At 40.5% G+C, this 24,001-nt stretch overlaps 1 protein-coding gene across 2 annotated transcripts in view; it reads right to left on the reverse strand.

Annotated features, from left to right (window-relative positions):
* LOC144198995 (uncharacterized) overlaps nt 1–24,001 on the reverse strand; it is a 41,340-nt gene that overhangs the window by 4,025 nt on the left and 13,314 nt on the right. For both annotated transcript variants that reach the window (XM_077720302.1, XM_077720301.1), the window contains exons 6-7: nt 5,319–5,439; nt 2,735–2,868 (exon numbers count right to left, since the gene is read on the reverse strand). In XM_077720302.1, coding sequence (XP_077576428.1) covers nt 2,735–2,868; nt 5,319–5,439 — 255 coding nt within the window. The remainder of the gene's footprint in view (nt 1–2,734; nt 2,869–5,318; nt 5,440–24,001) is intronic.

The raw sequence follows: 24,001 nt of genomic DNA on the forward strand, positions 1-24,001 counted from the left end.
TTCAATATACTTATCTATAGGCCTTAAATATAAATTATAATACAAAATATAGTACTGAATCAACTTACGAACAAATTCAACTTATGAACAAGCGCTCGGAACGTAACTCGTTCGTAAGTAGAGGAGCGTCTATATATTACATTTCCTGATTTTCCCCCTTTTAAATCAATAATTGTCATTTTTTAATCCATTTTTTCTGTGTTTTTAGTTGAAAAATCATTTTGTAAAATCTAAAAATATATTTTAAAAAAGCTAAAATAAACATTGTTTGGGATCTATAAAAAAACTGAATATTCAGGGTAATCCAGTTCCTTTAATCCATTTATTAAAAAAAATTCTAAATATTATATCTAAAATGGTCTGACCCACATAAAATCTAAAAATATATAAGCACCCTTACATATGTGTGTGTGTGATTGAGTGCCCAGAAAAGAACACACACACACAAACACACTCAATATGCAAATGAGCGGATTGACGCACCTTAATATTGTCAAGTGAGCGTAATCAAGCCTTTGTACTTTCACTAACGCAATCAAGACACGTGCTTTTGGCTTTTTGGAGTTCACGCAAAGGACAAGAAAGGAGGACAAGGCGCATGCAATTTTGACTTTTTCTTTCTTTTTTTTTTTAGCGCTAACATGACAATCAGATATTTTAGTCACAAAGTGAATTTCCCGACTACGCACCATGAATCATGTTTCATTTTAATCTAATCCACATGTGCCAAAATGTGGCCTGGGAAAGTCAATGATGAGTGCTGACTTTCTGTTTTAGGATCAAATTAAAAGGATAGATATGGATATTATATTTCTCTTTTACTCTTAAAGCAATAATTGCAATTTTTTAATCTATTTTTTCTGTGTTTATAGTTCAAAAATAATTTTGTAAAATCTAAAAATATATCTTAAAAAAGTTCAAATAAACATTGTTTTAGATCTATAAAAAAATGGAATATTCAGGGTTTTTAATCCAGTTCTTTTAATCCATAATTGTAATTTTTTAATAATTTTTTTCTGTGTTTTTAGTTCAAAAATAATTTTGCAAAAATCTAAAAATATATTTAAAAAAATCTCAAATAAACATCGTTTTAGAACGTTGCTTTTAATCCAGTTCTTTTAATCAATTTATTAAAAAAATGAAATATTCGGGTTGACGTTAAATCGAGTCTGACACCCTTGAATTAGAGCAAGATTAAACCGGATTTGGAGTCATTTGTTTGGGTAAAAAAAAAAGATAAACTGAGCAAAATGAACAAAAAAAATGATATTTCAGTTTTTAAATGACCCCAAATTTTAACAGGGTGGGGGGGGGGGGTTCCCCAAGTCACCCCATGACTCAACACGGGATCTCCATTGTCTGTTAGCCCCGCCCACCACGGGTTAAAAAAAAAGCAATAACAGCAACATTTAACCCAATTTGGGTCATTGGTCGGGGTCACCCAACCAGGAGCGGCTAATCCCGGCGCCGGGTGGGCGGCGGCCTGCCGCTCTAGGGGAGGTGTCAAGGGTGTTAAGGGTGTAACCGGTCAGCGGGCGAAGGAGCATCCACAGCGCCAAAGCCGGCCCCCCCCCCCCTTCCCGGAGGCCAAGGCGCTGTCCGGGGGGTCGCGGGGGGTCAGCGTTGATGGATGAGGGCCGGGCCGGTGGTGGCAGGTGCCCGGCCGGCAGCCCCGTCCCGGGCTAATGGGCGCGCCGCCCCGGACAACGGGGCCCATTTAACCCCCTAATGACCGCTCCTCACTCACTGGGTGCGCGCACACACACACACACAGGAAGGGCGCTTAATGCGGCGGAACGCCACTCGCGTAAATAAAGCGACAAAGACGAATGGTCGGCAAGGGTGAATCGGGAACGGACAACAGATTTTTAGCAGAAATGCCGCTTCGTCAGTGGGACGGACGCCGGCGGTTTTTGTGGGGAAATGCCGTGCCGTGCGTGCCTGAGTAGGACGCATGTTTGTCAGTTGGGGTGACAGAAGTTGGCTTCCCTGACCCACTTTCTGTCAGATTTGACAGTTTGGACCAAGGGTGTCAGACTCGGGTTGGTTTGCGGGCCGCTAACGGCAACTTTATTTCACGTGGGCCATTTTAGATATCATATTTAGATTTTTTTTTTTAAATGGATTAAAAGAACTGGATTAAAATTCCTGAATATTCAATTTTTTTATAGATCTAAAACAATGTTTATTTGAGATTTTTTTTAAATATATTTTTAGATTTTACAAAATGACTTTTGAACTAAAAACTGAAAAAATTGATTAAAAAAATACAATTATTGATTATAGGAACTGATTAAAAGACCTGAATATTCCAGTTTTTATAGATCTAAAACAATGTTTATTTTAGCTTTTTTTCTAAATATATTTTTAGATTTTACAAAATGATTTTTGAACTAAAAACACAAAAAAATGATTAAAAAATTAGAATTATTGATTTAAAAGGAGGAAAATCAAGAAATACACATCATTATCATTTGAATTTGATCCTAAAACAGAAAGTTGACTTTCCCGGGCCGCACAAAATGATGCGGCGGGCCAGATTTGCCCCGCGAACCGCCCCTTTGACACCTGTGCTTTAATTGCTTTTCCCCTCGTTGGAGGTGGAGCCAAAAGACAAACAAAATCACCTATTGACATACTGGGACTTAAAAACAAGTCGAGACATGATTGGCTAACGATTTACGAGTGGACATGATCATTTTGTGGAGCAGGTTTGATAGAAAAGTGGACTTACCGCCCCAAAATGGCTTCTTCTTGTTTGTGGTGATGGGATTGGAGCGAGGGTCCTCACCCCGGTGTCAACCCTGGCAGATCCAGAGCCCACGGTGACCCATCGACCCCTTTGGGCCAAGCGGCCCCTTGGCGCCACTTAAGGAAAGAAAGAAGAAGAAAAAAAATTTAAAAAAAATGCTGAGCACGACTGTCACCTCCTCCACGAACTGGCGGACCTCATTAAATGGCCGCTTGAGGACGTTTGACCAGTCAACAAAAAGTTCAAACATGGCCGTTTTTATTGACACAATCGCTTTAAGATGATACAAATTGACCTGTAACAAAGTACGTCTTTATAGAATCATAATTTCATTATTTTTTATGTATTTTATTCTATTACAATGTTAGAAATTATTGAATAAATAAATAAATAAGTCACTGATCTCACCCTAAACAGGAATGCAAGGAATCCCAGTTTGCAAATATTGTTCAAAAAATGACGAGTCATCATTTCACTTCATAATTTTGACAAATCAGGTTTAAAAAACATGTTCTAAAAGGTACTTTTTTCTAAAACAAAAAATTATCTCACAAAATATCACTATTTTTTGTAAATGTTCATGCAATGAATCCCATGTTTACAAATATTGATTAAAAAAATGAAGAATCATTCTTTAATTTTGAGAATTTTGACAAGTTAAGGTTTATACATCACTTAATTCCGACCAATTTTGACAAATCAACAAAACAAAATGGTGTTTGTGAACGATACTTTTCTACCATGTTAAAAATTATCAACAAAAAAACTATATTTATAATTAATAATAAACACTTAACATTTCCATTTCCCGGTTAAAAGTTATCCAAACATGTGGTTGGCATGACGCCCGCCCGCCCGCCCGCCGCCAACTCCAGACAAAAATCAGTAAAAATTTAATCAAGCCCCTCCCCTTCACCCCCCCACTTGTCCAAAAGCCAAGCTGTTGACCACGAGTGCGATTAATAACAATATGAATAACAATACGCGCAAATTAAACATGTGTTCGCTCGATTACGTAATTAGGCCAAATGCTCGCGGGGGGTCCGAGTCTTTGCTGGGACGCAAAGAATACGCGGGGCCGTTTTTTGCTACGGGCAATGTGAGCGACCGCTATAGGCGCCATCTATAGGATTGGCTCTAGCACCCCCTGCGACCATTTTTGGACATGAAACGATACTACAATTACTATAATTGATCAAAATAAATAATAGGATATATAATTGTGCTGGTACATTGCTTGTAGTTTCTCGGCTCAGGTGTGCAAATTAGCTTGGGCGCTAACGCTAACGTATTGGGTAACGCTAACCCAGTGACCCGCTAGCCTTGAAAAGTGAAATGGATTTACTACTCTTTCACCTTTTTACCCCGCGATTGCTTCACAGTTGCTTCCTCACCTATATCTTCCCTTTAGCCCCGCCCCCTTTGTGTGTATGTAGTCCATTACACAAGCACTTTAGCGCTCGCTAGCCGCCTTCTTTCTCCCCAAGGCCGACAACAAACACACGTGTACGTACACACACCTACACGCGAAGCTAGATAACGTACGTTGGACTGGCTGAGAAAGTGCGGGTGTCCAAGTGGCGGCCCGGGGGCCAAATTTGGCACGCCGCATCATTTTGTGCGGCCCGGGAAAGTAAATGATGAGTGCTGACTTTCTGTTTTAGGATCAATTTCAAATTAAAAGTATAGATGTATATCTAATTTCCAGATTTTCCCCTTTTTAATTCAATAATTGTCATTTTTAATCATTTTTTGTGTTTTTTGTTCAAAAATCATTTTGTAAAATCTAAAAATATGTTTAAAAAAGGTAAAATAAACATTGTTTTAGATTTATAAAATACGGAATATTCAGGGCTTTTAATCTAGTTCTTTTAATCCATTTATAAAAATAAAAAATCTAAATATATCTAAAAAAGCGGTTTATATTTAGCGACATTTTTTACAGCGTAATTTTACAAGCTTCTGTTTTGTTTTTGTTTCATTACATAGCATTTTTTTACTTTAGTGCTCAATCATAGTAGCAAAAATGCTATCAAAGTATGAGTTTCAGCATGGATTCACATTTTTCTGAACTTAAAATTGATTAATTACAGTAAAAAACCCACAAAGTAGTGAATTCGCGATAAACGAGGGATTACTGTACTCGTACATCACAATTAATCGTTCCTGGTACATCCAATTAAATCCATTAGTTCTAAAAAAACATTAATTATAATGTCTGGAGGAAATTTAGATTACTCAAACATATGTTTGGACTTAGATTTATTATTCTATATGTATTGTTTACATTAAAAAATGAATAAAATCCAGTACCAAGGCAGTCTTACTACATATTTTTTGGACTTATTTTTGGAACCTAAGCCCCAACTTTAACTATAAATATCCCTTTTCAACGGTAGTCACTGTTTAAAAGAAAAAACGTGAGGGACCGGTCGCTAGCACAATTCCCGACACACGTACGTCAAGACGTGCCCGGCCGGGAATTGTCGTGTTGGGGCGAGCGCGGCCAACGTCACCTGGCTCAGCCGTGACCCTAACGACGATAAAAGCCATTTCGTGTTCCAACCTGATTGATTGCGTCGATTTCCCAGAGCGGTCGGTCGGCATTTTGTGGTTTGACGCCCATCCGAGGCCGGCCGGACCCGTCGGTTGAGTCCACCACGCCTGATTTTTGGGAATTCCCAGTCCTGAACATAAAAGAAACAAGAGTGTTTCCTTTTTAAAAGGTCTAAAAAAAGACAACAAAGCCCAGCTTAATGTCATCAAATTCATTGTTGGTTACATGCAAATTCATGGACTCCGCCCACTTTTGGATGGCGTTCAGGTACGGAAAACCGCGGCGCGTGCCGCCCTTTCCGACCAGTCGGGCAACTTTGTCAATCTCGTGTTGTGGTGAATACGGTAAGCCCTCGTTTATTGCGCCTAATTGGTTCCCAGACCTGCTGGGATAAGTCAATAACGGCCATGTTAGGACAGTGATTTTATAGTGTATATTTCATAATATTTGGACTTTGAAAACTCTTTTTATAGTATTACTCAGTGCCAGGAATTTGACACTGCCCCTAGTGGTAATGAAATCATCTCGAATTGTGACTTTTGACTTTTTGCCCACTCATTTCACGTTTAAATTTTTTTTTCTTTAAATCGGTGGACAAGCGGTTAGCACGTTCACCCCACAGTTCCAGGGCCGTGAGTTCGATCCCAGGTGGATCCCCCTGTGAGGATCTTGTTTCCCCCCCCCCCCCCCACATGCATGCTAGGCTAATTTAGCACTCCTTGTGCCCTGTGATTTAATGACATTTTTTAGATTTCCGGGAATTCAGTTTGTATTTTCGCATTTTTATGAACTTTAAAAAATAATAATACATTTTTTTAGTTAAAAAATAGTTCTCAGTAAAAAAAATCCACAATGTAGTGAATCTGTGATATTCGAGGGATTACTGTATTTGGCGGTGGTTCTAAAAATACTAAATAAAAACGTTCACATTCAAAATGGTGGCAAGTGAGCAACCTTTTTGGGTCATTAAAATCGCTCCACGTGAGTTGGACGCCCCTCAGAGAGATTGGAAGTTAAAGCCCAATCCGACAGGAGAGAGTAAAAGCCCTGATAAATCCCAGCTGGGTTAATAGACTTCCGGGACGGGACCCCCAGACCCAACCAAACTCCCCCCCCCCCCCCCCCCCCCCACACTCCCCCCGACTCCGAAAGCTTTCCATCACATCCATCGTCCCACACGCACTTGCATTACTTTGATGAGGTGAGATCTGTTTTGCGTAAAGATCAGACGAACGAGGGGGCTCGCTCCTTCGTGGGCACCACGGAAGTGGAAGCAACAAAAAAAAAAAGAGAAAAAAAAAGCCACACAGCTTGAACAGCAAAAGAAGGGAAAGGAGGGACGGCGTGAAGATCAGAAAAAAAAGGCCAAATGGCCACCACGCTACTTTTTGTCCTCCTAAAAAGATGGCGCCGGAAAAAAGTCATTTTTCTTTGGAGAATTCATCAGTAGTGGTGACCTTTGTAAATATATCTTTTAAAAATTCAGCCAATGGATGGCTGAATTTAAAAATATATATATAAAAAATATATAACTGAGTGAGATAAAATTTGCTGGTAATAATATATGATATACAAAAATGATACACAAAATACATGAGCATATTTGTATCGCTCTATATATATATTTTTGTATTTTTTTTCAGCAACACGCTTATTTATTTATATATTTCTATTATAAATGTTATATTTATTTATTTATATTATATATATGGAATTTATGTATTTATATTATATATATTATATTTATTTATTTAGTTATTAACATCTAAAATGTTTTTTTCTGTGTCTGTATTCTCACCCTCTTGTTGTTACTGTAATAGTGAAAGGGAAGTCGGCCATTTTGTTTGTAGTCAACTACTTTTTGCCACGCAGCTATTTTACATGTAAACATTTTCAAAGTAATTCAGCTAAAGGTCTCTGAAAAATGTTGACTCGGCCGGTCTTCTTAACTAACTCTCGGCTGGAGGCCGGTTTCCACGGCAACCGACTGGGTGACACATCGCGCCGTCTGTCTGGCCTGTGGTTTCCTCTCAAGTGGTCAACATTAAACAACTCCCCCATTAATACACGCAAGCCCACTCTCTCTCTCATTTACTGTCAGAGATTAGCATCCAAAGTGCGGCACGTGGACCAAAAGTGGTCCGCTCGTGGGTCCAATCTGGGTTTATTCTGCCTGACAAGAACAAAAGCAACGGGAAGTTGACGTCAATGAACGTCCAATCCAATTTGGCCGTCCTGGTCAAAATGGGTTGGACGTGGGGAGCCAAAATGGCGGCATGTGAGTGGACATTTTGGGCCAAAAATAACCTTGATTGATTGTTATTTGGCATGAATGTGGCTGGTGACTTTGAAAGGCCTGCTGGAAGAGATAGAAAAAGATGAAAAGACAGACAGGAGAGACGGACGGACGCAGGCGAGGAGCTGAATCACCCTCGCGCTCGCGCAGAAGCGGAAAAGGAACAGCTGTTGGCAACATGCGGCGGCGGCGGCCAGCCTACAAAGCACTTCCTCTCCACCTTTTATTCATTTGGGCCTTGGAAACACTTTCACTACGCGCTAACGGCATGAAAAGACGCACTTTGGATTGGTCGCTACTATGAAAATGCGGAATGTTAAAACTACGGGTCGGGGGTACGATTCTGGCCCGTCAAGTTACTTTGTGTGGCCGGTAAAAGTGTTTTATATCAAAATAAAATGAGACTTCCATAAAAGATCTAGAACTATGGCAATCAAAGTATTTTTCATCTTATTTTAATTATTTATTATACATGAACATTTTTAAAGAGTAAAAATGTTTGTTTACATATTTTTTTTTTAACTTTTATCAGGTAGTGTTAATTTTATTTCTCATTTTTTAAGCTAAATGAAAACATTTAAAACAATGGTTTAATTAGTTCTTCTATTTTTTATTTAAATTAAAATATTTACTGAATGTTTCCGTTTTGGTCGTTTTTCACCAAATCTAAGATAAATCAATACATATTTATCATTAATTTTGGTTAGTTACATACTATTTTACCCTTTTACCTTTTTTTGTCCTATTTATTGATGTTATTTTTATACAAAATATAAATGAACATTTTCAACACAAAACAATGAAAATAAAAACATTAGTAATGATTATTTTGAACAAACCGTGAACTAAATGAACCAAAAAGCAGCATATCATTTTTTCCTATCTATTTAAAATATTTAAAAAAACAGATAGTAACCCTTCTATAGAATGAATCAAGACAACAATTCCCTCAAAAAATCCAAAATATTGACCATTTTTCCCCCAACACTCCACCTTAGAAACCTTTTTCCCCCAAAAAGTAATAAATACATGATAAGATCTAATAAATATTTGTCAAGACATTAAAGCGCAAAAGTGGACGTGGACCCCCCCAGGGTCGACGCTCCGGCCGTAAATATTTACAGGAAGCGCGGCGGCCTGTCGCCACGGGAGACGGATGGTCCTCGGGAGCCCTCCCCCCCTCCTCCCCCCGACGCGCATCCCAATCTCCGTTCCCCCCTTTTCCGATACGCCGGCCAAGGTGTTGATGTGCGTCCCACCACCACCCCACCTATTCCACTGGTGACCCTCCGGCCAATCACGGGGTCGGGCAACTTGTTGGCCATCCACACCCCCCCCCCCCCCACCCCACCCCATTTAATCACACACACACACTTGTTGATGTCCAAATGGCAGCTGAAATCCTGAACACACTCGTGCACGTTTTGGAGTATACACACAGACTTCCATTACTGCTTCATCATGCTGACCCGCCGTCGACCTCCGACCTCAGGCTACCCTTCCTCCTCCTCTTCTTCCTCCTCCTTCTTCTACCTTTACTCTTTTTAACTTTAAAATAATGGATGTGTATTTTCATTCATTCATTTTCCAAATGAAGTCTTACAAGGGTCACAAGTGGTGCTGGAGCTGACTTCGGGACAGCCAGAATGAGCAAAATTTTATACTTTTTTGGGGGGGTTAGTTTATTTCTATCAAGTATATTTACTGTTATATGTTTTTGGTTGTATTTATTTGATTAAATTTATTTGGTTCTTGATATTTTAGTTCCTAGATTGTAATGCATATATTTATCATTATAGTTTTTGGTTGTGTTTATTTTATATCCTTTTTTTAAATTCACTTGATTCCTTATATTTTATTTTCCTAGATCCTTATTTTTACTTTTCATTCATTCATTTTCCATACCACTTATCCTCACTAGGGTCACAGGGGGTGCTGGAGCTGAATGGCTGACCAGCCAATCGCAGAGCACAAAAACACATAGGCTTACCAATTATAGCGTAAGTTTCAATTTAGCATGAACAAACAGCTAGCTTAACTTGAAATGTAAGAGTACCTGCAGAAAACCCACAAAAACCCAGATAGAACACACAAACTCCACACAATAGAAACCACTTGGCATTGAACCCACAACTACAACACTAACACGCTAACCGCTCCCCCACTGGATGTAATTTCAATAATTTTGACAGATTTTTCCATGTTTTTTCCCGCCAAATTGGACATGTATGGGCATCACAACCGCGTCACCGTGGCTTTAATTTGACTTTGGCGCCAAAGACAAATGTTCAAAGGGCGCTCCGACCTGTCCCCCAACGCTGTGATGTCACTTTTACGACGAGTGGTCGGCATTCCTGGCCGTCGTCTAAGCTGTAATTAAAGGCTTCTACGTTACTTTTTTATTAAAATGGCGGGACGGAGGGAGGTTAGCATCTTTAATGCTAATGGCCATTATTTTTAAATGGTCAATTCAATTTGACGTTAGCCAAATTTATTAAAAAACGTTCAGTGGGTCAAAACCCTTAACAGGTAAGAAGACGCTAATTGACGACTCCCCCCCCGGCGACGGCTTATCAGACGCTTCCGTCAACAGCGGTAGCTAACGCACACAAACGACTTCCCGTCTCCCTGGCTAGTCTTGTCATCAGCACCCCCGTTTCCATTTATTTCAACTTCAACGGGGGGTTAGCAAAACAACTATTAGCGTCAAAAGACTCTGATTAGACTGCTTTGACCGGAAGAGCCAAAATGGCGGCGCGCATGGGTGCAGTGGCTCTTTGTTCTCCAGTTTGGTGCTTTGTTTTAGAACAATAACAATGTGCAATATCTTAGATTCTACAATATTTTAGAATTTGACTTAACAGGATGTGACTTTTTATATTTTTATACTACTTATTTATGTTTTTTACAGGGAAAAAAACGCACTTTGTGAAGTAGCACCACCAAGTTTTTGTATAATGACAATAAAGGATTAGATTTATTTTCAATCAACTTGATTTGTGCATATGTTCCCACTATGCCATATGTATAAATAGTGTCAGAAAAACACATTAATATCACAATAAATGGTGTATTTCCTGGACTATAAGTGCCACTTTTTCCTATTTTGGTTGTGTAACTTTCTCTGACCACAGATAGCTTGTTGTGCCTTTTTTGTAGGCTAATCATCTATAAAAATGCTAACAGATGCCTACTTAGCCTCTTTTACTACTGTGACTTAAACGTATGTTTGTTGTTGGTTAGTAAAAAAAAAAGACAATAAATCCAAAATTGCTCTCCCAAAAATGCCACTTTTTTGCCTCTTCATTTTGTATTCTTAGGCTAGCTTAATTTATAGTTCTAAAAAAGTTTTGTAGTACAAAGTATCTGAGCAAAGCGCTAAAGTCGGACCGTTTTTTATATATTTTTATATTTTACAAAATAATTTTTGAACTAAAAACACATAAAAAATATGTAAAAAAGGACTATTTTTGATTTAAATGGGGGAAAATCATATACTATATATATATATCTATACTCTTCATTTGAATTTGATCCTAAAACAGAAAGTCACCACTCTTCATTTACTTTCCCGGACCGCAAAAATGTGATTCGGCGGGCCACATTTGGCCCCCGGGCCGCCACTTGGACACCAGTTCTATATATTATTATTATTATATTTTCAGTGCAGAGTCCTAGTAGCAAAAGGGGCTTCTGCTTTTGAGTTTCAGCATGGATTTGCACATTTTTATGACCTTAAAAAACATTTTAATAATCAATAGCATTAAAAAATCTGGTAGACAGAAATTTGCGATAATCAAGGGAAGACTGTAATAATAATGATAGATGATTTGAAATGTTTAGTTGCCTGGGACCCTCGACAAAAGTGTTTTTGGAGCTGTGGTCGGTTAATATTTAGACGGGCGTGTGATGAAAAAGGAGACAAGTTGAAAAGTTGCGTGTCCGATAGCGGGCCGCCCGCTTAATAACTCACTTGAGACACAAGCGGTCAATCACTGACAAAACACACAACCTTTATGGTGTTGGAACAAGGTGAGCTCTGTTTGCTTACACACACTCACACACACACACACACACACACACACACACACAAACACACACACACACACACACACACACACACACATACAAGTAGTTTGGTGGTGAAACAGAAAGTATGAAGGTCAAGGCGAGATAGGTAGGAGGTCCCAAATGCCCTTTCTGGGCTTGCTGGACCGTAAAAAAAGAATTATGCTCGATGGGGTTAGTTTCGGGGAATTACCAGTTCATTTTGGGGTTTTTTTCTTGGATTTTTTTAGCTATTTTTGGGTCACTTTTTAGACATTTTGGTTGATTTTGGAACTGAAATAAGTCAGTTATGGGCAATTTTGGTTAACTTGCTGTTTCTTATTGACTTTGGGTCATTGTGATTTGGGTTATTTCTTGTTTTTTTTGTGCACATCCGCTTGATTTTGGGTCGTTTCTATTTATCTTATAAATTGCTGGTGTATATTTACGTTATTTTCAGTTTATTTTGGGCTACTTTCACTTGATTTTGGGTCGTTTTTATTTTATTTGTCACTAATTATGTTGGGGTACATTTGAGTATTTCTCTGTTCCTTTTGTTTTATTTCCTGTTTATTTTAGGTCAAAGTTATTTTATTTCTCACTATTTATGTTGGAGTATATTTGGGTTATTTATAATTCATTTATAGTCAATTCCTTTTGGATTTTTGACTTTGTGTTCAAGAAAATTTGAACAATTTGTTTTCTGGTTTAAACAGTTGAGAAGCGAAATTAATGGGAATTTGATTTTTTTTTAAAGCACATACACATACATGCGCACACGAGATAGGCGTACACACCCGCACATTTAGTCGAAATAGTGTAGGAGACAGTAAGTCTGGCTCCGTATTTAAAGTGTCCATGTTTGTCTTTCTGTTTGACTCCACTTTATTGCTCTGTTGTTTATCCACAAAAGAAGCAAAGCGGACCACCGGGGGGGTCCAATCCCACCCTCCCCTTAGTGCCACTTCATGAAAAATAGACAAAAAAAATGTGAAAGCAAGTCCATTGACTGTGTGCTGTCCGTTTTTTAACAAAATAAAACTTGCGCTTTTCATAATATATCAATAATAATAATCGGACATAGGCTTTGTCATCATCATTAACTCGACAAAAGCATAATTGTCTTCAACATACATCATGTCATAATTTTTGTCGGAGCTTAATTTATAGCAAGGGTGTCAGGCTTAGATATGATATTTGAATTTTTCTATTTTTATAAATGGATTAAAAAACTGGATTAAAAAACCTGAATATTTCATTTTTTATAGATCTAAAACAATGTTTATTTTAGCTTTTTATATATATATATATATATATATATATATATATGTATATATATATATATATATATATATTTATAGATTTTACAAAATGATTTTTGAACTAAAAACACAGAAAAAAATTGGATTAAAAAATGACAATTATTGATTTAAAAGGGTGAAAGAGTAAATTTAATATAAATCTATATTTATTTATTTGTTTATAAATTTATTATCATTTTAATTTGATCCTAAAATAAAAAGTCGCCACTCATTTACTCTTCCGGACCGCACAAAACGATGCGGCGGGCCAGATTTGGCCCCCGGGCCGCCACTTTGACACCTGTGGGCTATATTATGTGAATTTCATATCTTCTTACATTATTTCAATTGCCCCTATTGGCCGCTATTGACAGCTACGTGGCTTTTTGGGCGACCGATCTCCCACAGCGCTCCCCATCCCCGACAAAAAATGTGTCCCCGAACGCACCGCCCGGACAGTGAGAGTGACAAAAGAGGCGTGAGCGTTATAAGCCCGCCGCCCTTATCCAGTATTTCCACCCGCGTGCGTGCGTGCGTCTTTTGGCCGGCGGCGACCCGTCCCTGACCCTCGGCTTTCAAGCTCTCTTTGTCGGCGCGGGGCCGTGAAATTCAAGGCGTCCGAGCCGTCCCGGGCGAGCGGGGTCACCTGTCGCAAAGGCCCGAAGCCCAAGGCGGGCGGGCGGGGAGGGGGCGGCAGCTGACGGGGTCGGAGGGCGAGCCGGCCGTATTGTTGTTCTTGCGCTTCTTTTTATAGTCGCTCTTTGGACAGCCGCGTTTACGCGCTAGTGAAAGCTGCCGCTGTCCATCCTTGACCCCCCGAGGCCCCGCCCCCTTTCTCTGGATTGGACACACTGGAGATCGTTTTTCGCGAGGGATGACGGACGCCCGGATAGATCGGAGGATTTAGGCTTCCGAAAAATGCCTTTGATTCATTTTATGAACCGCTTAAGTTCACAAAGGGGTGCTGGAGCCTATCCCGAGCAATAACAGGTGGGCAGCCAATCGAGAAAGGGCACAAATTGTTCATAGCTAGGGACAGTTTAGGCTATGATTAGCCTAGCATTCATGTTTTTGGGATGTGGGAGTCAACCGGAGTACCCAGAGAAAACCCACACGAGCCTGGGGATAACATGCAAACTCTACACTACAGGGAGGAGGAACCTGGGATCGAACCCTCGACCCCAGAACTGTGAGCCGGAAAAATAGCAATTGACTCGGGAGGTTGTGGAGAGCATTTCCAATCCTATTGCAGCAAAATTAGCTTTTCCTCTTTTTAGTTAAAAAATCGTTGGAAAATCTAAACATATATTTAAAAAAAAAAGGTCAAATAAACATTGTTTTAGATGTATAAAAAACGGACTATTCAGGGATTTGAATGAAAATCAAAAAATCACAAATATTCTATCTAAAATGGCCAACGTGAAATGGAGCTCAACTTTATAAGCTTAAGCTTTATGAGCTTTATCGAGCTTAACTTTAAGTCTGATACTGTTTATTTCTTCCAGCTGGCCACAAACGGACACTCAACATTATTTTTGGTGGCTACATAGCATGGCGCTAACTTTTTTTCAAGCACTCTCATCCATCCAAACGGGTTTGAGGGTCTGAGATGTCATTGTAGATTGCGCACGGGTGTGTGCGTGTGTGTGTGTGTGTGTGTGTGTGTATGTGGATGTAAGTGTGTGTGTAAGACCCTGTGCTGGGCCTCTATTCCTGTCCTGTGGCAGGGTTCAAAGGTGACAACATTTACAAGCTACAACTGAATACACAAGTCAAGGTGAAGTGGGAGGGAGGGAGGATGGTGGAGGGGTTCCTGCGTGTGGGTGTGTGCGGGTATGTGTGTGTGTGTCTTCACAATGTGTCTCAATTCAAAATGCTATGCTGTCATTGGAAATGTGGCAAGTGATCGAATAACTTGAGACTAAAAACTCAAAATGCTAAGATGCTAGCACGTTTAACGAATCCGCTCATCCTCGCCACGACGGGGATCGATTCCCATCCCGGCGCAGCTGCCGCATGGACAGGTGCGCGCGGGTCGGGGATGTGCGTTTGGCCGACTTCAAAGGGCATTCTTGTCGATTTTTGAGGCTCGGGGAACATCCCACATCACTGAGCAGACTGCCGTCGTGCGGGTGCGCCGGGCGGGGGGCATGTAGCAAAGGACGACAGCGGGAATTATTAGGGGGGTTAGGATTGGATTCGTCCTATGATCGGGATGGAAACGGAATCGATCGCAGGTAAATGTTTGCCCTGGGCTTGCGTGGGTTTTCTTCGGGTACTCCGATTTCCTCCCACATCCTAAAAACAGGCACGCTAGGCTAATGGTGGGCTAAATTGTGCCTAGCTAGAAAAGAATTACCTTTCTGTGGGTTACGATCTTCGTGTGTGGAGTTTGAATGTACTCATTGGGCTTGAATGGGTTTTCTATGGGTACTCCGCATTCCCCTTACATCCCAAAAAAATTCATGCTACTTTAATTATTGGCTAAATTGTGCCTAGCTATATTAGAGTAAAATTTCTGTGGATTACGACCTCAATGTGTGGAGTTTGTATGTTCTCTCTGGGCCTGCGTGGGTTTTCCACAGGTATTCCACTTTAATTCCACATCCCAAATTCATTGACGCTATCTTAATTATGGGCTAAATTATCCTTAGCTGTAAGAAAGTTAAACAAGTTAGACAACCCAAATCCCAGTGGAAGTCAAAGGCAACCCTCCCAAAAGCCGCGGGCCAGAGAGGAAGTTCTTGGTGGATCTTATCTACGAAGCACTGCATCGTGGGAAAACCCAAAAAATACAATCTAACCACACTTGACTTGCTTGGTCTCCCCTCCTTAAGGACCACGATAGACTAAGTGGCCGTTTCCATGGCAATGAACTTTTTACCCAATCTGCCCCGCCCACCTAGAAACGGCGCCACACCAAGTCCAATCCAGAAGGTGAAAGGAAAGGAAGAAAAAAAAGACAAAAAAAGAAGTGGTGACGGATGACGCGTCGTCTTGAAAGTTTACACGTTTTTGCCAGTGTTTGGACTGCGCTGGCTTGTTAACGTCGGGCCGCCCGCAAACACTGCTGACAGGTGATTTATGGAAATGAGCCATTGGAGGAAAAAGCCGGTGATGGGATGAATCAAAGACAATCAAAGGCGACCAAAGGCGACCTTGGACACGTCTCAAAACATCAAGAAAGTCATGTCTTCAAACCCCCCCTTTTTGTCCACGTCCTTCATCAAGCGTCACGCTTCTAACCTGCCCGGTGGTCCAATACCAACGAAGAAGACCTTCGCAAAACACACATTTTCCGCACATTTTTGACCCGATGGATGCCAAAAACGACGCTAGACGTCAAATTTCAACACGTGTAAATATTCATTCATATATTGTCGGATTAATTTTGTCCTCACAAAGGTCACAGGGGTGCCGGAGCCTATCCCAGCTGACTTTAGGCAAACTATTACAATACACAGAGACAAACAACCAATTACACTCATATCTAAAGACATGTTAGCATACAATTAGCCTAGCATGAATGTTTTGGGGATGTGGGAGGAAAGTGGAGTACCCAGAGAAAACCCACACACTCAGGGCATTGGAGAACAGGTGGACCGACCTGACCTGGATTCAAACTCAGAACCGTGAGGCCGAGGCGCTAACCACTCATCCGCCGAACTGCCGGAAAATTTTAGATATAATATTTAGATTTTTTTTAATAAATGGAACTATTCTGTTTTTTATAGATCTAAAACAATGTTTATTTAGGCTTTTTTAAATATATTTTTATATTTTACAAAATTATTTTTGAACTAAAAACACAAAAAAATGGATTAAAAAATTGCAATTATTGATTTAAAAGGGGGAAAAAACAGGAAATATAATATAAATCTGCATCCATCATTTGAAATTGATCCTAAAACAGAAAGTTGCCATTTTCCCGGGCCGCACAAAATGATGCGGCGGGCCACATTTGGCCCCCGGGGGCCGCCACTTTGACACACTTTGGTTTATCTTGCCGAGAAAGCAGTGAGATATCACCCCGACGTCGGTCGTTATGTGTCGCTGATGACGAGGAAAAAAAATGTAGGCGCGTGTAGTATTTCTGTGTAAAAGTGCGCGGGCGGCAGGTTTAATCAGAGAAGGCCTTGTCCGGGGTAAATTTGTGGCCCCCGGCCTCTTAATTCATGGCGTCCGTCCGGGCCCCAGCCGCCCGCCCGCCGGCCGGCCTTGGGGCGCTAATGAAACCGGCCAAGGTTAGCCGGACGGACCGGCACGCCAGCTTTCCTGACAAAGCCGACTTATCCAACGGCGTTTGACGGATGGATGGTGGTGCTCCATTTTTTTTATTTTTTATTATTATTTTTTTTTTACTCAAGGACCTTTCGACGTCAAGACAAAAGCGGAAGTTGCACAAAGGGTGATAAATCAATAGGAAGAAGCAATGGGTAGTTTGTTTTGGTATATATTCATGGGCTATGTGTTGTTTTTAATTATTTTTTACAGTGTTTATTGGGGGCAAATGAAAAATTATTCAATTTTTACTTTTTAGTGGATCGACAAATATTTTTTGGGGTGGTTGATTGATTATTTTGAGAAATAGTTGAACTGGAGAAAGGACCGATTTTTCAGCGAATATTTTTGTCTATTAATCATATTTTTCGGAGTATAACTGTCACGAGCAGAAAAATATGTACTAAAAAGGAAAAAAAAATAGAACTATATATTATGCATAAAAGAAGTGCAATTTATAGTCCGGTAAATACGGGTATGTATAGTTGAGATGCAGGATTTTATTTAAATTGATGACCTAAAAATGTCTGAATATTTTTAGCGAATACACATTAGAGGACTACAAAAATTAAGGGAAAATAAAAAATGAAATAAATATATATTTTTTTAATTTTATTTGTATTTTTTATATTTTTTATTTTATTTATTTTTATTTATTTTTATTTTTTTATTCTATTACTTTTTTCCCTTAAATTCTGTGTATTCCTCTATTATTGTGTATTTACTAAAAAAAAATATTCAGACGTTTTTAGGTCATCAATTTCCAAAAATCCTGCATCTCAACTTCTGAATTGAATAAAAAGGTTAAATTGATTTGACTTAAAGGGACACGCAGGTCGAGATTGGTCTCTTGCGATTGACCTTGTAAGTCAGTGTATATGAGCGCAGTGCAAATAAAGTTTAATAGCAGAGAAAGTCCAGAGCAGTGAAGACATTCAAGAGAGAAACCAGATTTCCCAGAGGGCCGATGATGATGATGACGATGATGATGATGAAACACACTCACCCCCCCCCCCCCCCCCCCCCACACACACACACACACACACACTATGCCCATTATTTCAAGTTGATGAGCAGCTGTCGGATGAAACTAATCAGCACACATGTGGCCTCGACCAAATTTGTTGCAAGCTAATCAGAGCAGGCAAAACAAATAGACTTATTTTGGCGTAGCTTAGCGCATCCTAAATCGTCTTTTTTCCCCCTATTTACTTTTTAAACTTGCTCTTTTTAAACTCTTTACCCACCTAGTCCTTGGTGAGGAACCTTTTTTGAGCCGTAAACAATTCCTATTTTCAAATATTATTCCTTGAGAGTCATAATCCAAAGTCAAGATACATAAAAACCATGTGCTTTTTGGTCATTTTACTGCTTTTAACGTCCCAAAAAATTCAGAATTATCATGACAACATGGTTACACTGTTGCTAATCAAGTATGCATCCATTAAAATCTTATTTTTTTAAAAATATGATTAACGGGGGTGCTAGACTTGGTGTCAAGGCCACGTTCCCGACGTCACGCTCTTATTGGTGCGTTGGGGATTCTGTTCTTTCGCCGTATTTGAGCTCACGGGTTAACAGAGAGCCATGGGCACCCATCCATAGAGCCACATGTGCCTCGTGAGCAATACCCTACCACCTGTTATAGACTGTGCGATTTAAACGGGACATATGGGGGTTTGATTGCGGTTGCTATTGTTTTATTTAGTAGGAGGAAGCAGTAGACAGGACGTAGTGCCAGAGAGAGACAGGAAGGGACAGACAAAAGGACAAACAAGGAAAAACATCAAATGTCGATAAAGCGACAACCGACGCTTTGCTAGCCGAGCATAGATATATATTACATTTCCTGATTTTCCCCCTTTTAAATCAATAATTGTCATTTTTAATCCATTTGTGTGTTTTTAGTTCAAAAAAAATTGGAAAATCTAAAAATATACCAAAAAAGCTCAAATAAACATTGTTTTAGATCTATAAAAGACACTTTTAATCCAGTTCTTTAATAATGCACATCCAAATAAGTCCCGCCTACTTTGTTGCACTGGCAGGTTGCGCAGGTGGAAGTGAAAACACCTGCTGGCGCTTTTAAAGTATTAGCTAGGTTAGGAATTTCTGGGTGGTGTGTATATGTGTGTGTAAGTGTGTGTATGTGTGTGTGGGGGGTGACCCCCTGGAATCCCACCCTGGGGGTGCAAGCTGTTGACGTTAAGTAGTGCTGTAAAAACCGTAAAAAAGCCACCAAATTGTTTTTGTCATTGTTCTCGCCAAGCCACGCCCTAAAATACAAATGAACCAATGGCAACATGGAACCAATTGGGGAATTTAGTAAAAAAAATCGGAAGGATTTTTAAGCCCACACTACAGTGAGGACCCACATGGGAATCGAACCCTCGACCCCCACACTACTATCCCTCTACTTTTGAGATTTTTTCCGCCGTTCCGGCACCCCGTTTTTTAGCGGTCTCGTTCAGATAAGACACGTCTGCCGCCTCCCGCCGTCTTTTTTCCGGCCGCCGCCGGGGCCAATTTCCACGCCTCCTCGGGGGTCCCGGAGGGTCCTCCTCCGTATTGGCGCCGTGCCTCTGGCCGGCCGTAAAACAGGAGGACTTTTCCGAAAGAGAGAGAGAGAGAGAGCGTGACATACGCGGCGGACGGAGCCCCTCCCACTCGGGCGACATATGTTTTAGTGTCCGTCTGAGCGTTGCGCGCACCGAGCGAGCGGCACCCCGCCAACGCCTCCCCGGGTCAAACAAATCCCTTTCAAATCTGGCCTGCAGCCGCCCGGCGGGGGTCCGAGGTGGGCCGGGTGGGGCGGCCATAGTCGGCACGCCACTTGCTGTGTGTTTGAGCGCACGCCGACATTCCTAAATGGTCATTAACCCTTGGCGAGAGAGACGGCGGCGGCTACTTAAAAGTTAGCGTTAGCTTCGGGTTCATGTCAGGGAAGTGATTTTTGTAGTTCAGTTTTGGGAGGTCACCAGACAAAATAAAATAAAGAATTATTTTTATATTTATTTTAGAAATATATATTTTTTCGGTATAAAATGTACGGCCATGATTCATTTTTTGGAGGATTGTTTTGGGAATAATTCCAAATTATTTTTATCCTATAAATGATGGTTTTAATAGAGAAATTTGTTGAGTCTTTTTATATATAAATGTTTATTAATTATATTATAAATATTATTTTTTTAGATAAATAACGGTCAGAGTTGAGAGCTATATGAGGTAACAAAACAAAATAGATACAAACTTTAGAGTAAAAAAGTGCTTATTTTGAAAATAGATTTTTTTATAGTTATAAAATATATTATCATTATTTATGAGTTTTTCTGACTTTATTTATTATTATTTTAAAACTCATGAATTTTTTAAAAACCCAATTGTTTTTTTATTTATTCCAATATATATTCTATATTTTTGTGTACGTGTAGTAAAAGCTAATCCTACATGAATGTGATAAAAATATTTCAGAAAAAAAGCCATTTTGTTGCATATAAACCTTTGCATACGCAATGTACAATTTTTGTTTTCTCCCTTATCATTTTATTTAGTATTTTTGAAGCTGAAAACAAAGCGCTAGCCCCATTAGCCACTTAGCTTACTTAACCAAGTCAATCATTAGCAACAACGGATCAATAGCAAACAATTTGGAGCAGATGGAACTAAAATCGTACATTTGTCCCTTTGAATAATTTATTACCCGTAGCCACGAGCTAATGCTAAGTTGCGGTCGTGTGTAAAGCATGGAGTAGGATGTTTTTTGTCTTTTTCTTTCTCTCCCACAGACGGATGGACAGTTTTTGTCGGATTAAACGATGGGGGTCTTTTGTTGGGGGGGGATGCCGATCAAGCTAATTAATCCCGTCTACGCGCGAACGAGATAGCGAGACTAAGATTATACAAACGCCAAGAGCAAAACAAGTGCCAGGCGCCTTGTTTGAAGAGCGGCAAAAGACAAACGTGGCAGTGGCCCAAAAATCCGCAAGCTAATCTTTTTGTAACGACAGGTGGCGCTGAGATAGCAGGCAAGAATCATGTTAAAATATCTTATATAGTAGCAAGGGTGTCAGACTCGGGTTGATTTAACGTCAACTCGATTTCACGACCATTTTAGATATAATATTTAGATTTTTTTTAAATAAATGTATTAAAAGAAGTGGATTAAAAGCCCTGAGTATTTCGTTTTTTTAAATCATAAAAACAATGTCTTTTTTAGCTTTTTTTTAAACATATTTTTAGATTTTACAAAATGATTTTTGAACTAAAAACAGAAAATGGATTAAAAAATGACAATGATTGATTTAAAAGGGACACACTGAGGAATATAATATAATATAATATCTTTTATTTTAATTTGATCCTAAAACTGAAACTCATCATTGACTTTCCCGGGCCGCAAAAATTTATGTGGCCGGCCAGATTTGGCCCCCGAGCCGCCACTTTGACACACCTGTTATATAGTAAGCAAAACAAAACTTATTTCTCATTGCCTGCCATTGATGTTCAAAATAATCTCATATGCGAGTAAAATGAAACATTCATAGATATTCGTCAGTGTCCCAATACTTTTGTGGCAGGTAGTAAAGAGAAAGGAAAGGGGGCGGGGAAAAAGTCGGGTGTTTTGTTTGTTTTTTTCTTCTTCCTCCCAGGTTAGGAATTTATACGGCGGTGTTGTAGGTTCTGGCGAATTATCCCGAATTAACAGTTTGTTTATTTTAGCTGCGAGGCTGCCGAGTCAAGCGGCTGGTTTCGCCCCGTCAGGTGACCCGTTTCTTTGTCATGGAAAATGGCGGCGGGGAGGGGGAGGCGGGGCATCACTTCTGGGGGCGGCCCCAAATGACCGGCAGGAATGCCACCTGAAACAATGACGCCATTCTCCGCCACAGCGGCGTCCGTCATCATTAGAGGTGGGCCGACGGCGCTGGCTTGGGGGGGTGTCGGAGCCTGGGGGGGCGGGGCTTGATTCTTTGCCGTCGCTTGACGGTCGGGGGCCGCCGACTTTGACTGGAGGAACTTTTTGTGTGTGCTTTACTAGGCTGGCCTGAAATTCCCATGATTTTCAGCCAGTTTTTCACTCAGAAGGGAGTTTCCATGTTCTCTTGCGTGGGTTTTCATTGGGTGTTTGGCCTGTTTTTCACTCAAGTGGGGGCGATAGGACATATAAGTGTGCGTAGGTGGTGGGGGAAGCCCCCTGTCCAATCTGTTTTGACCGGGTCTTTCAGATCTCGAGTTTGCATGTTCTCTTGCGTGGGTTTTCTCTGGGTCCTCCACTTTCCTCCCACATTCCAAGAACATGCATGCTAGGGCCAATTCTATGCTAAAATGATCATGAATGGTTGTTGTCCATCTCTTCATGCTCTGAGATTGGCCGTGTGAAGTTAGCATGTTAGCCCCGGGCTCTCGTGGCTTTTCTCCGAGTAATCCTCCACAGAGTTCTCCTACAACCCCCCAAAAAATGCACGCTAGGCTAATTCTCCACTAAATTCCCCTTACGCCACAAGTCCCCTGTGATTGGCTGGCCACCGATTCAGGGTGTCCCTACCTCCCCCCACCCGAGACAGACTCCAGCACCCCCCACGAGAAAAAAGAATGAATATTTGAAGAAGGTGAGGACAAAGTGTCTATAAATGGCAAACTAAAGAGCGGGTTAAGAAACGGCGAGTCCATCAATGGGTTCATTCATGTCGTTATCAGGTGTGTGTCTTGGCCCCGCCCCTTACTGACCCCCCCAGGTGACTTCTTTACCTTCAAAACTCGCCTCCTGGCCTTTGTCCTCCCGACAATGTGAAAGAAAAGAGATGGAAAAACTCTCCCCATCTCCCGTTCTTTACGGAGAGGCGCTCCAGGTAAATAGGACCCGCCCCTCCCTTTCTCGGCGGGAGCTCAAGCACCCTCCCCCACCGAGAGATGTACGCTTTCTCCGCCAATTGACGGAGAAGGACGTCCAATCATTTTTGAAGGGGGAATGGATAGAAAACATGAACAAAAATGCAACAAAAATGCATTTTTAGACCTAAAAGTGGAGAGAAATGTTGTAAAGTTGGAGAGGTTTGTGTTGGAATTTGGGCAAAACAAGCGGAACCTCCATTGATGGCGCCTCAGGTTATCTTGGGGGTTACCTGGGGAGGGTCACAGCTGTCGGGGCCCCGGGGAAAAAGCGCCTGGGACTCCCCGTGGGTGTGCACACAAGGGGGGTACATGGAGGGGGGGGGGGGGGGGGGGGGGGGGTGCAGTCACCTTTTTAGTGGCTACAATATCGGAGGCAAGAAGATTATTGCCATTTTGTTGCAAAATGAATGCTGGGGGCTTCAAACTACAACAATATCTCATGATATTAGATGATTAATAATCTCTTAACATGATGAAAAAAGTACTTAAAGTGTGGATACAGACGTTATTCCACCAAAGTCAATTAAAATAAGTTTCACGAAAGGTAAAAAGCAGCAACAAAATGACTGATCGATTCTAAACAAACAAAAAATGACTCTGTTGTCGTAATATTATGACTTTAATCATTTAATGTGACCTCTTTACTCTCGCGAGATAATGATGTATGGCCTTATAATATTGGGACTTCCAATATTTTCTAATCAGACTGGACTGCATGTCTAAAATAAATACACAGAACTATGTATACTATATATTTACTATATTCACAGTAGTATGTTTGCAGAACACAGACAAAATATCCAGCAAAAATATTCAAGTCAGGAAAAAAAACTATCAAGAGCCTTCCATTCATCACACGGTAATGCTTCTTAGAA

The sequence above is a fragment of the Stigmatopora nigra genome, chromosome 7, assembly GCF_051989575.1.
Source record: "Stigmatopora nigra isolate UIUO_SnigA chromosome 7, RoL_Snig_1.1, whole genome shotgun sequence".
Classification (NCBI taxonomy): Eukaryota; Metazoa; Chordata; class Actinopteri; order Syngnathiformes; family Syngnathidae; genus Stigmatopora; species Stigmatopora nigra.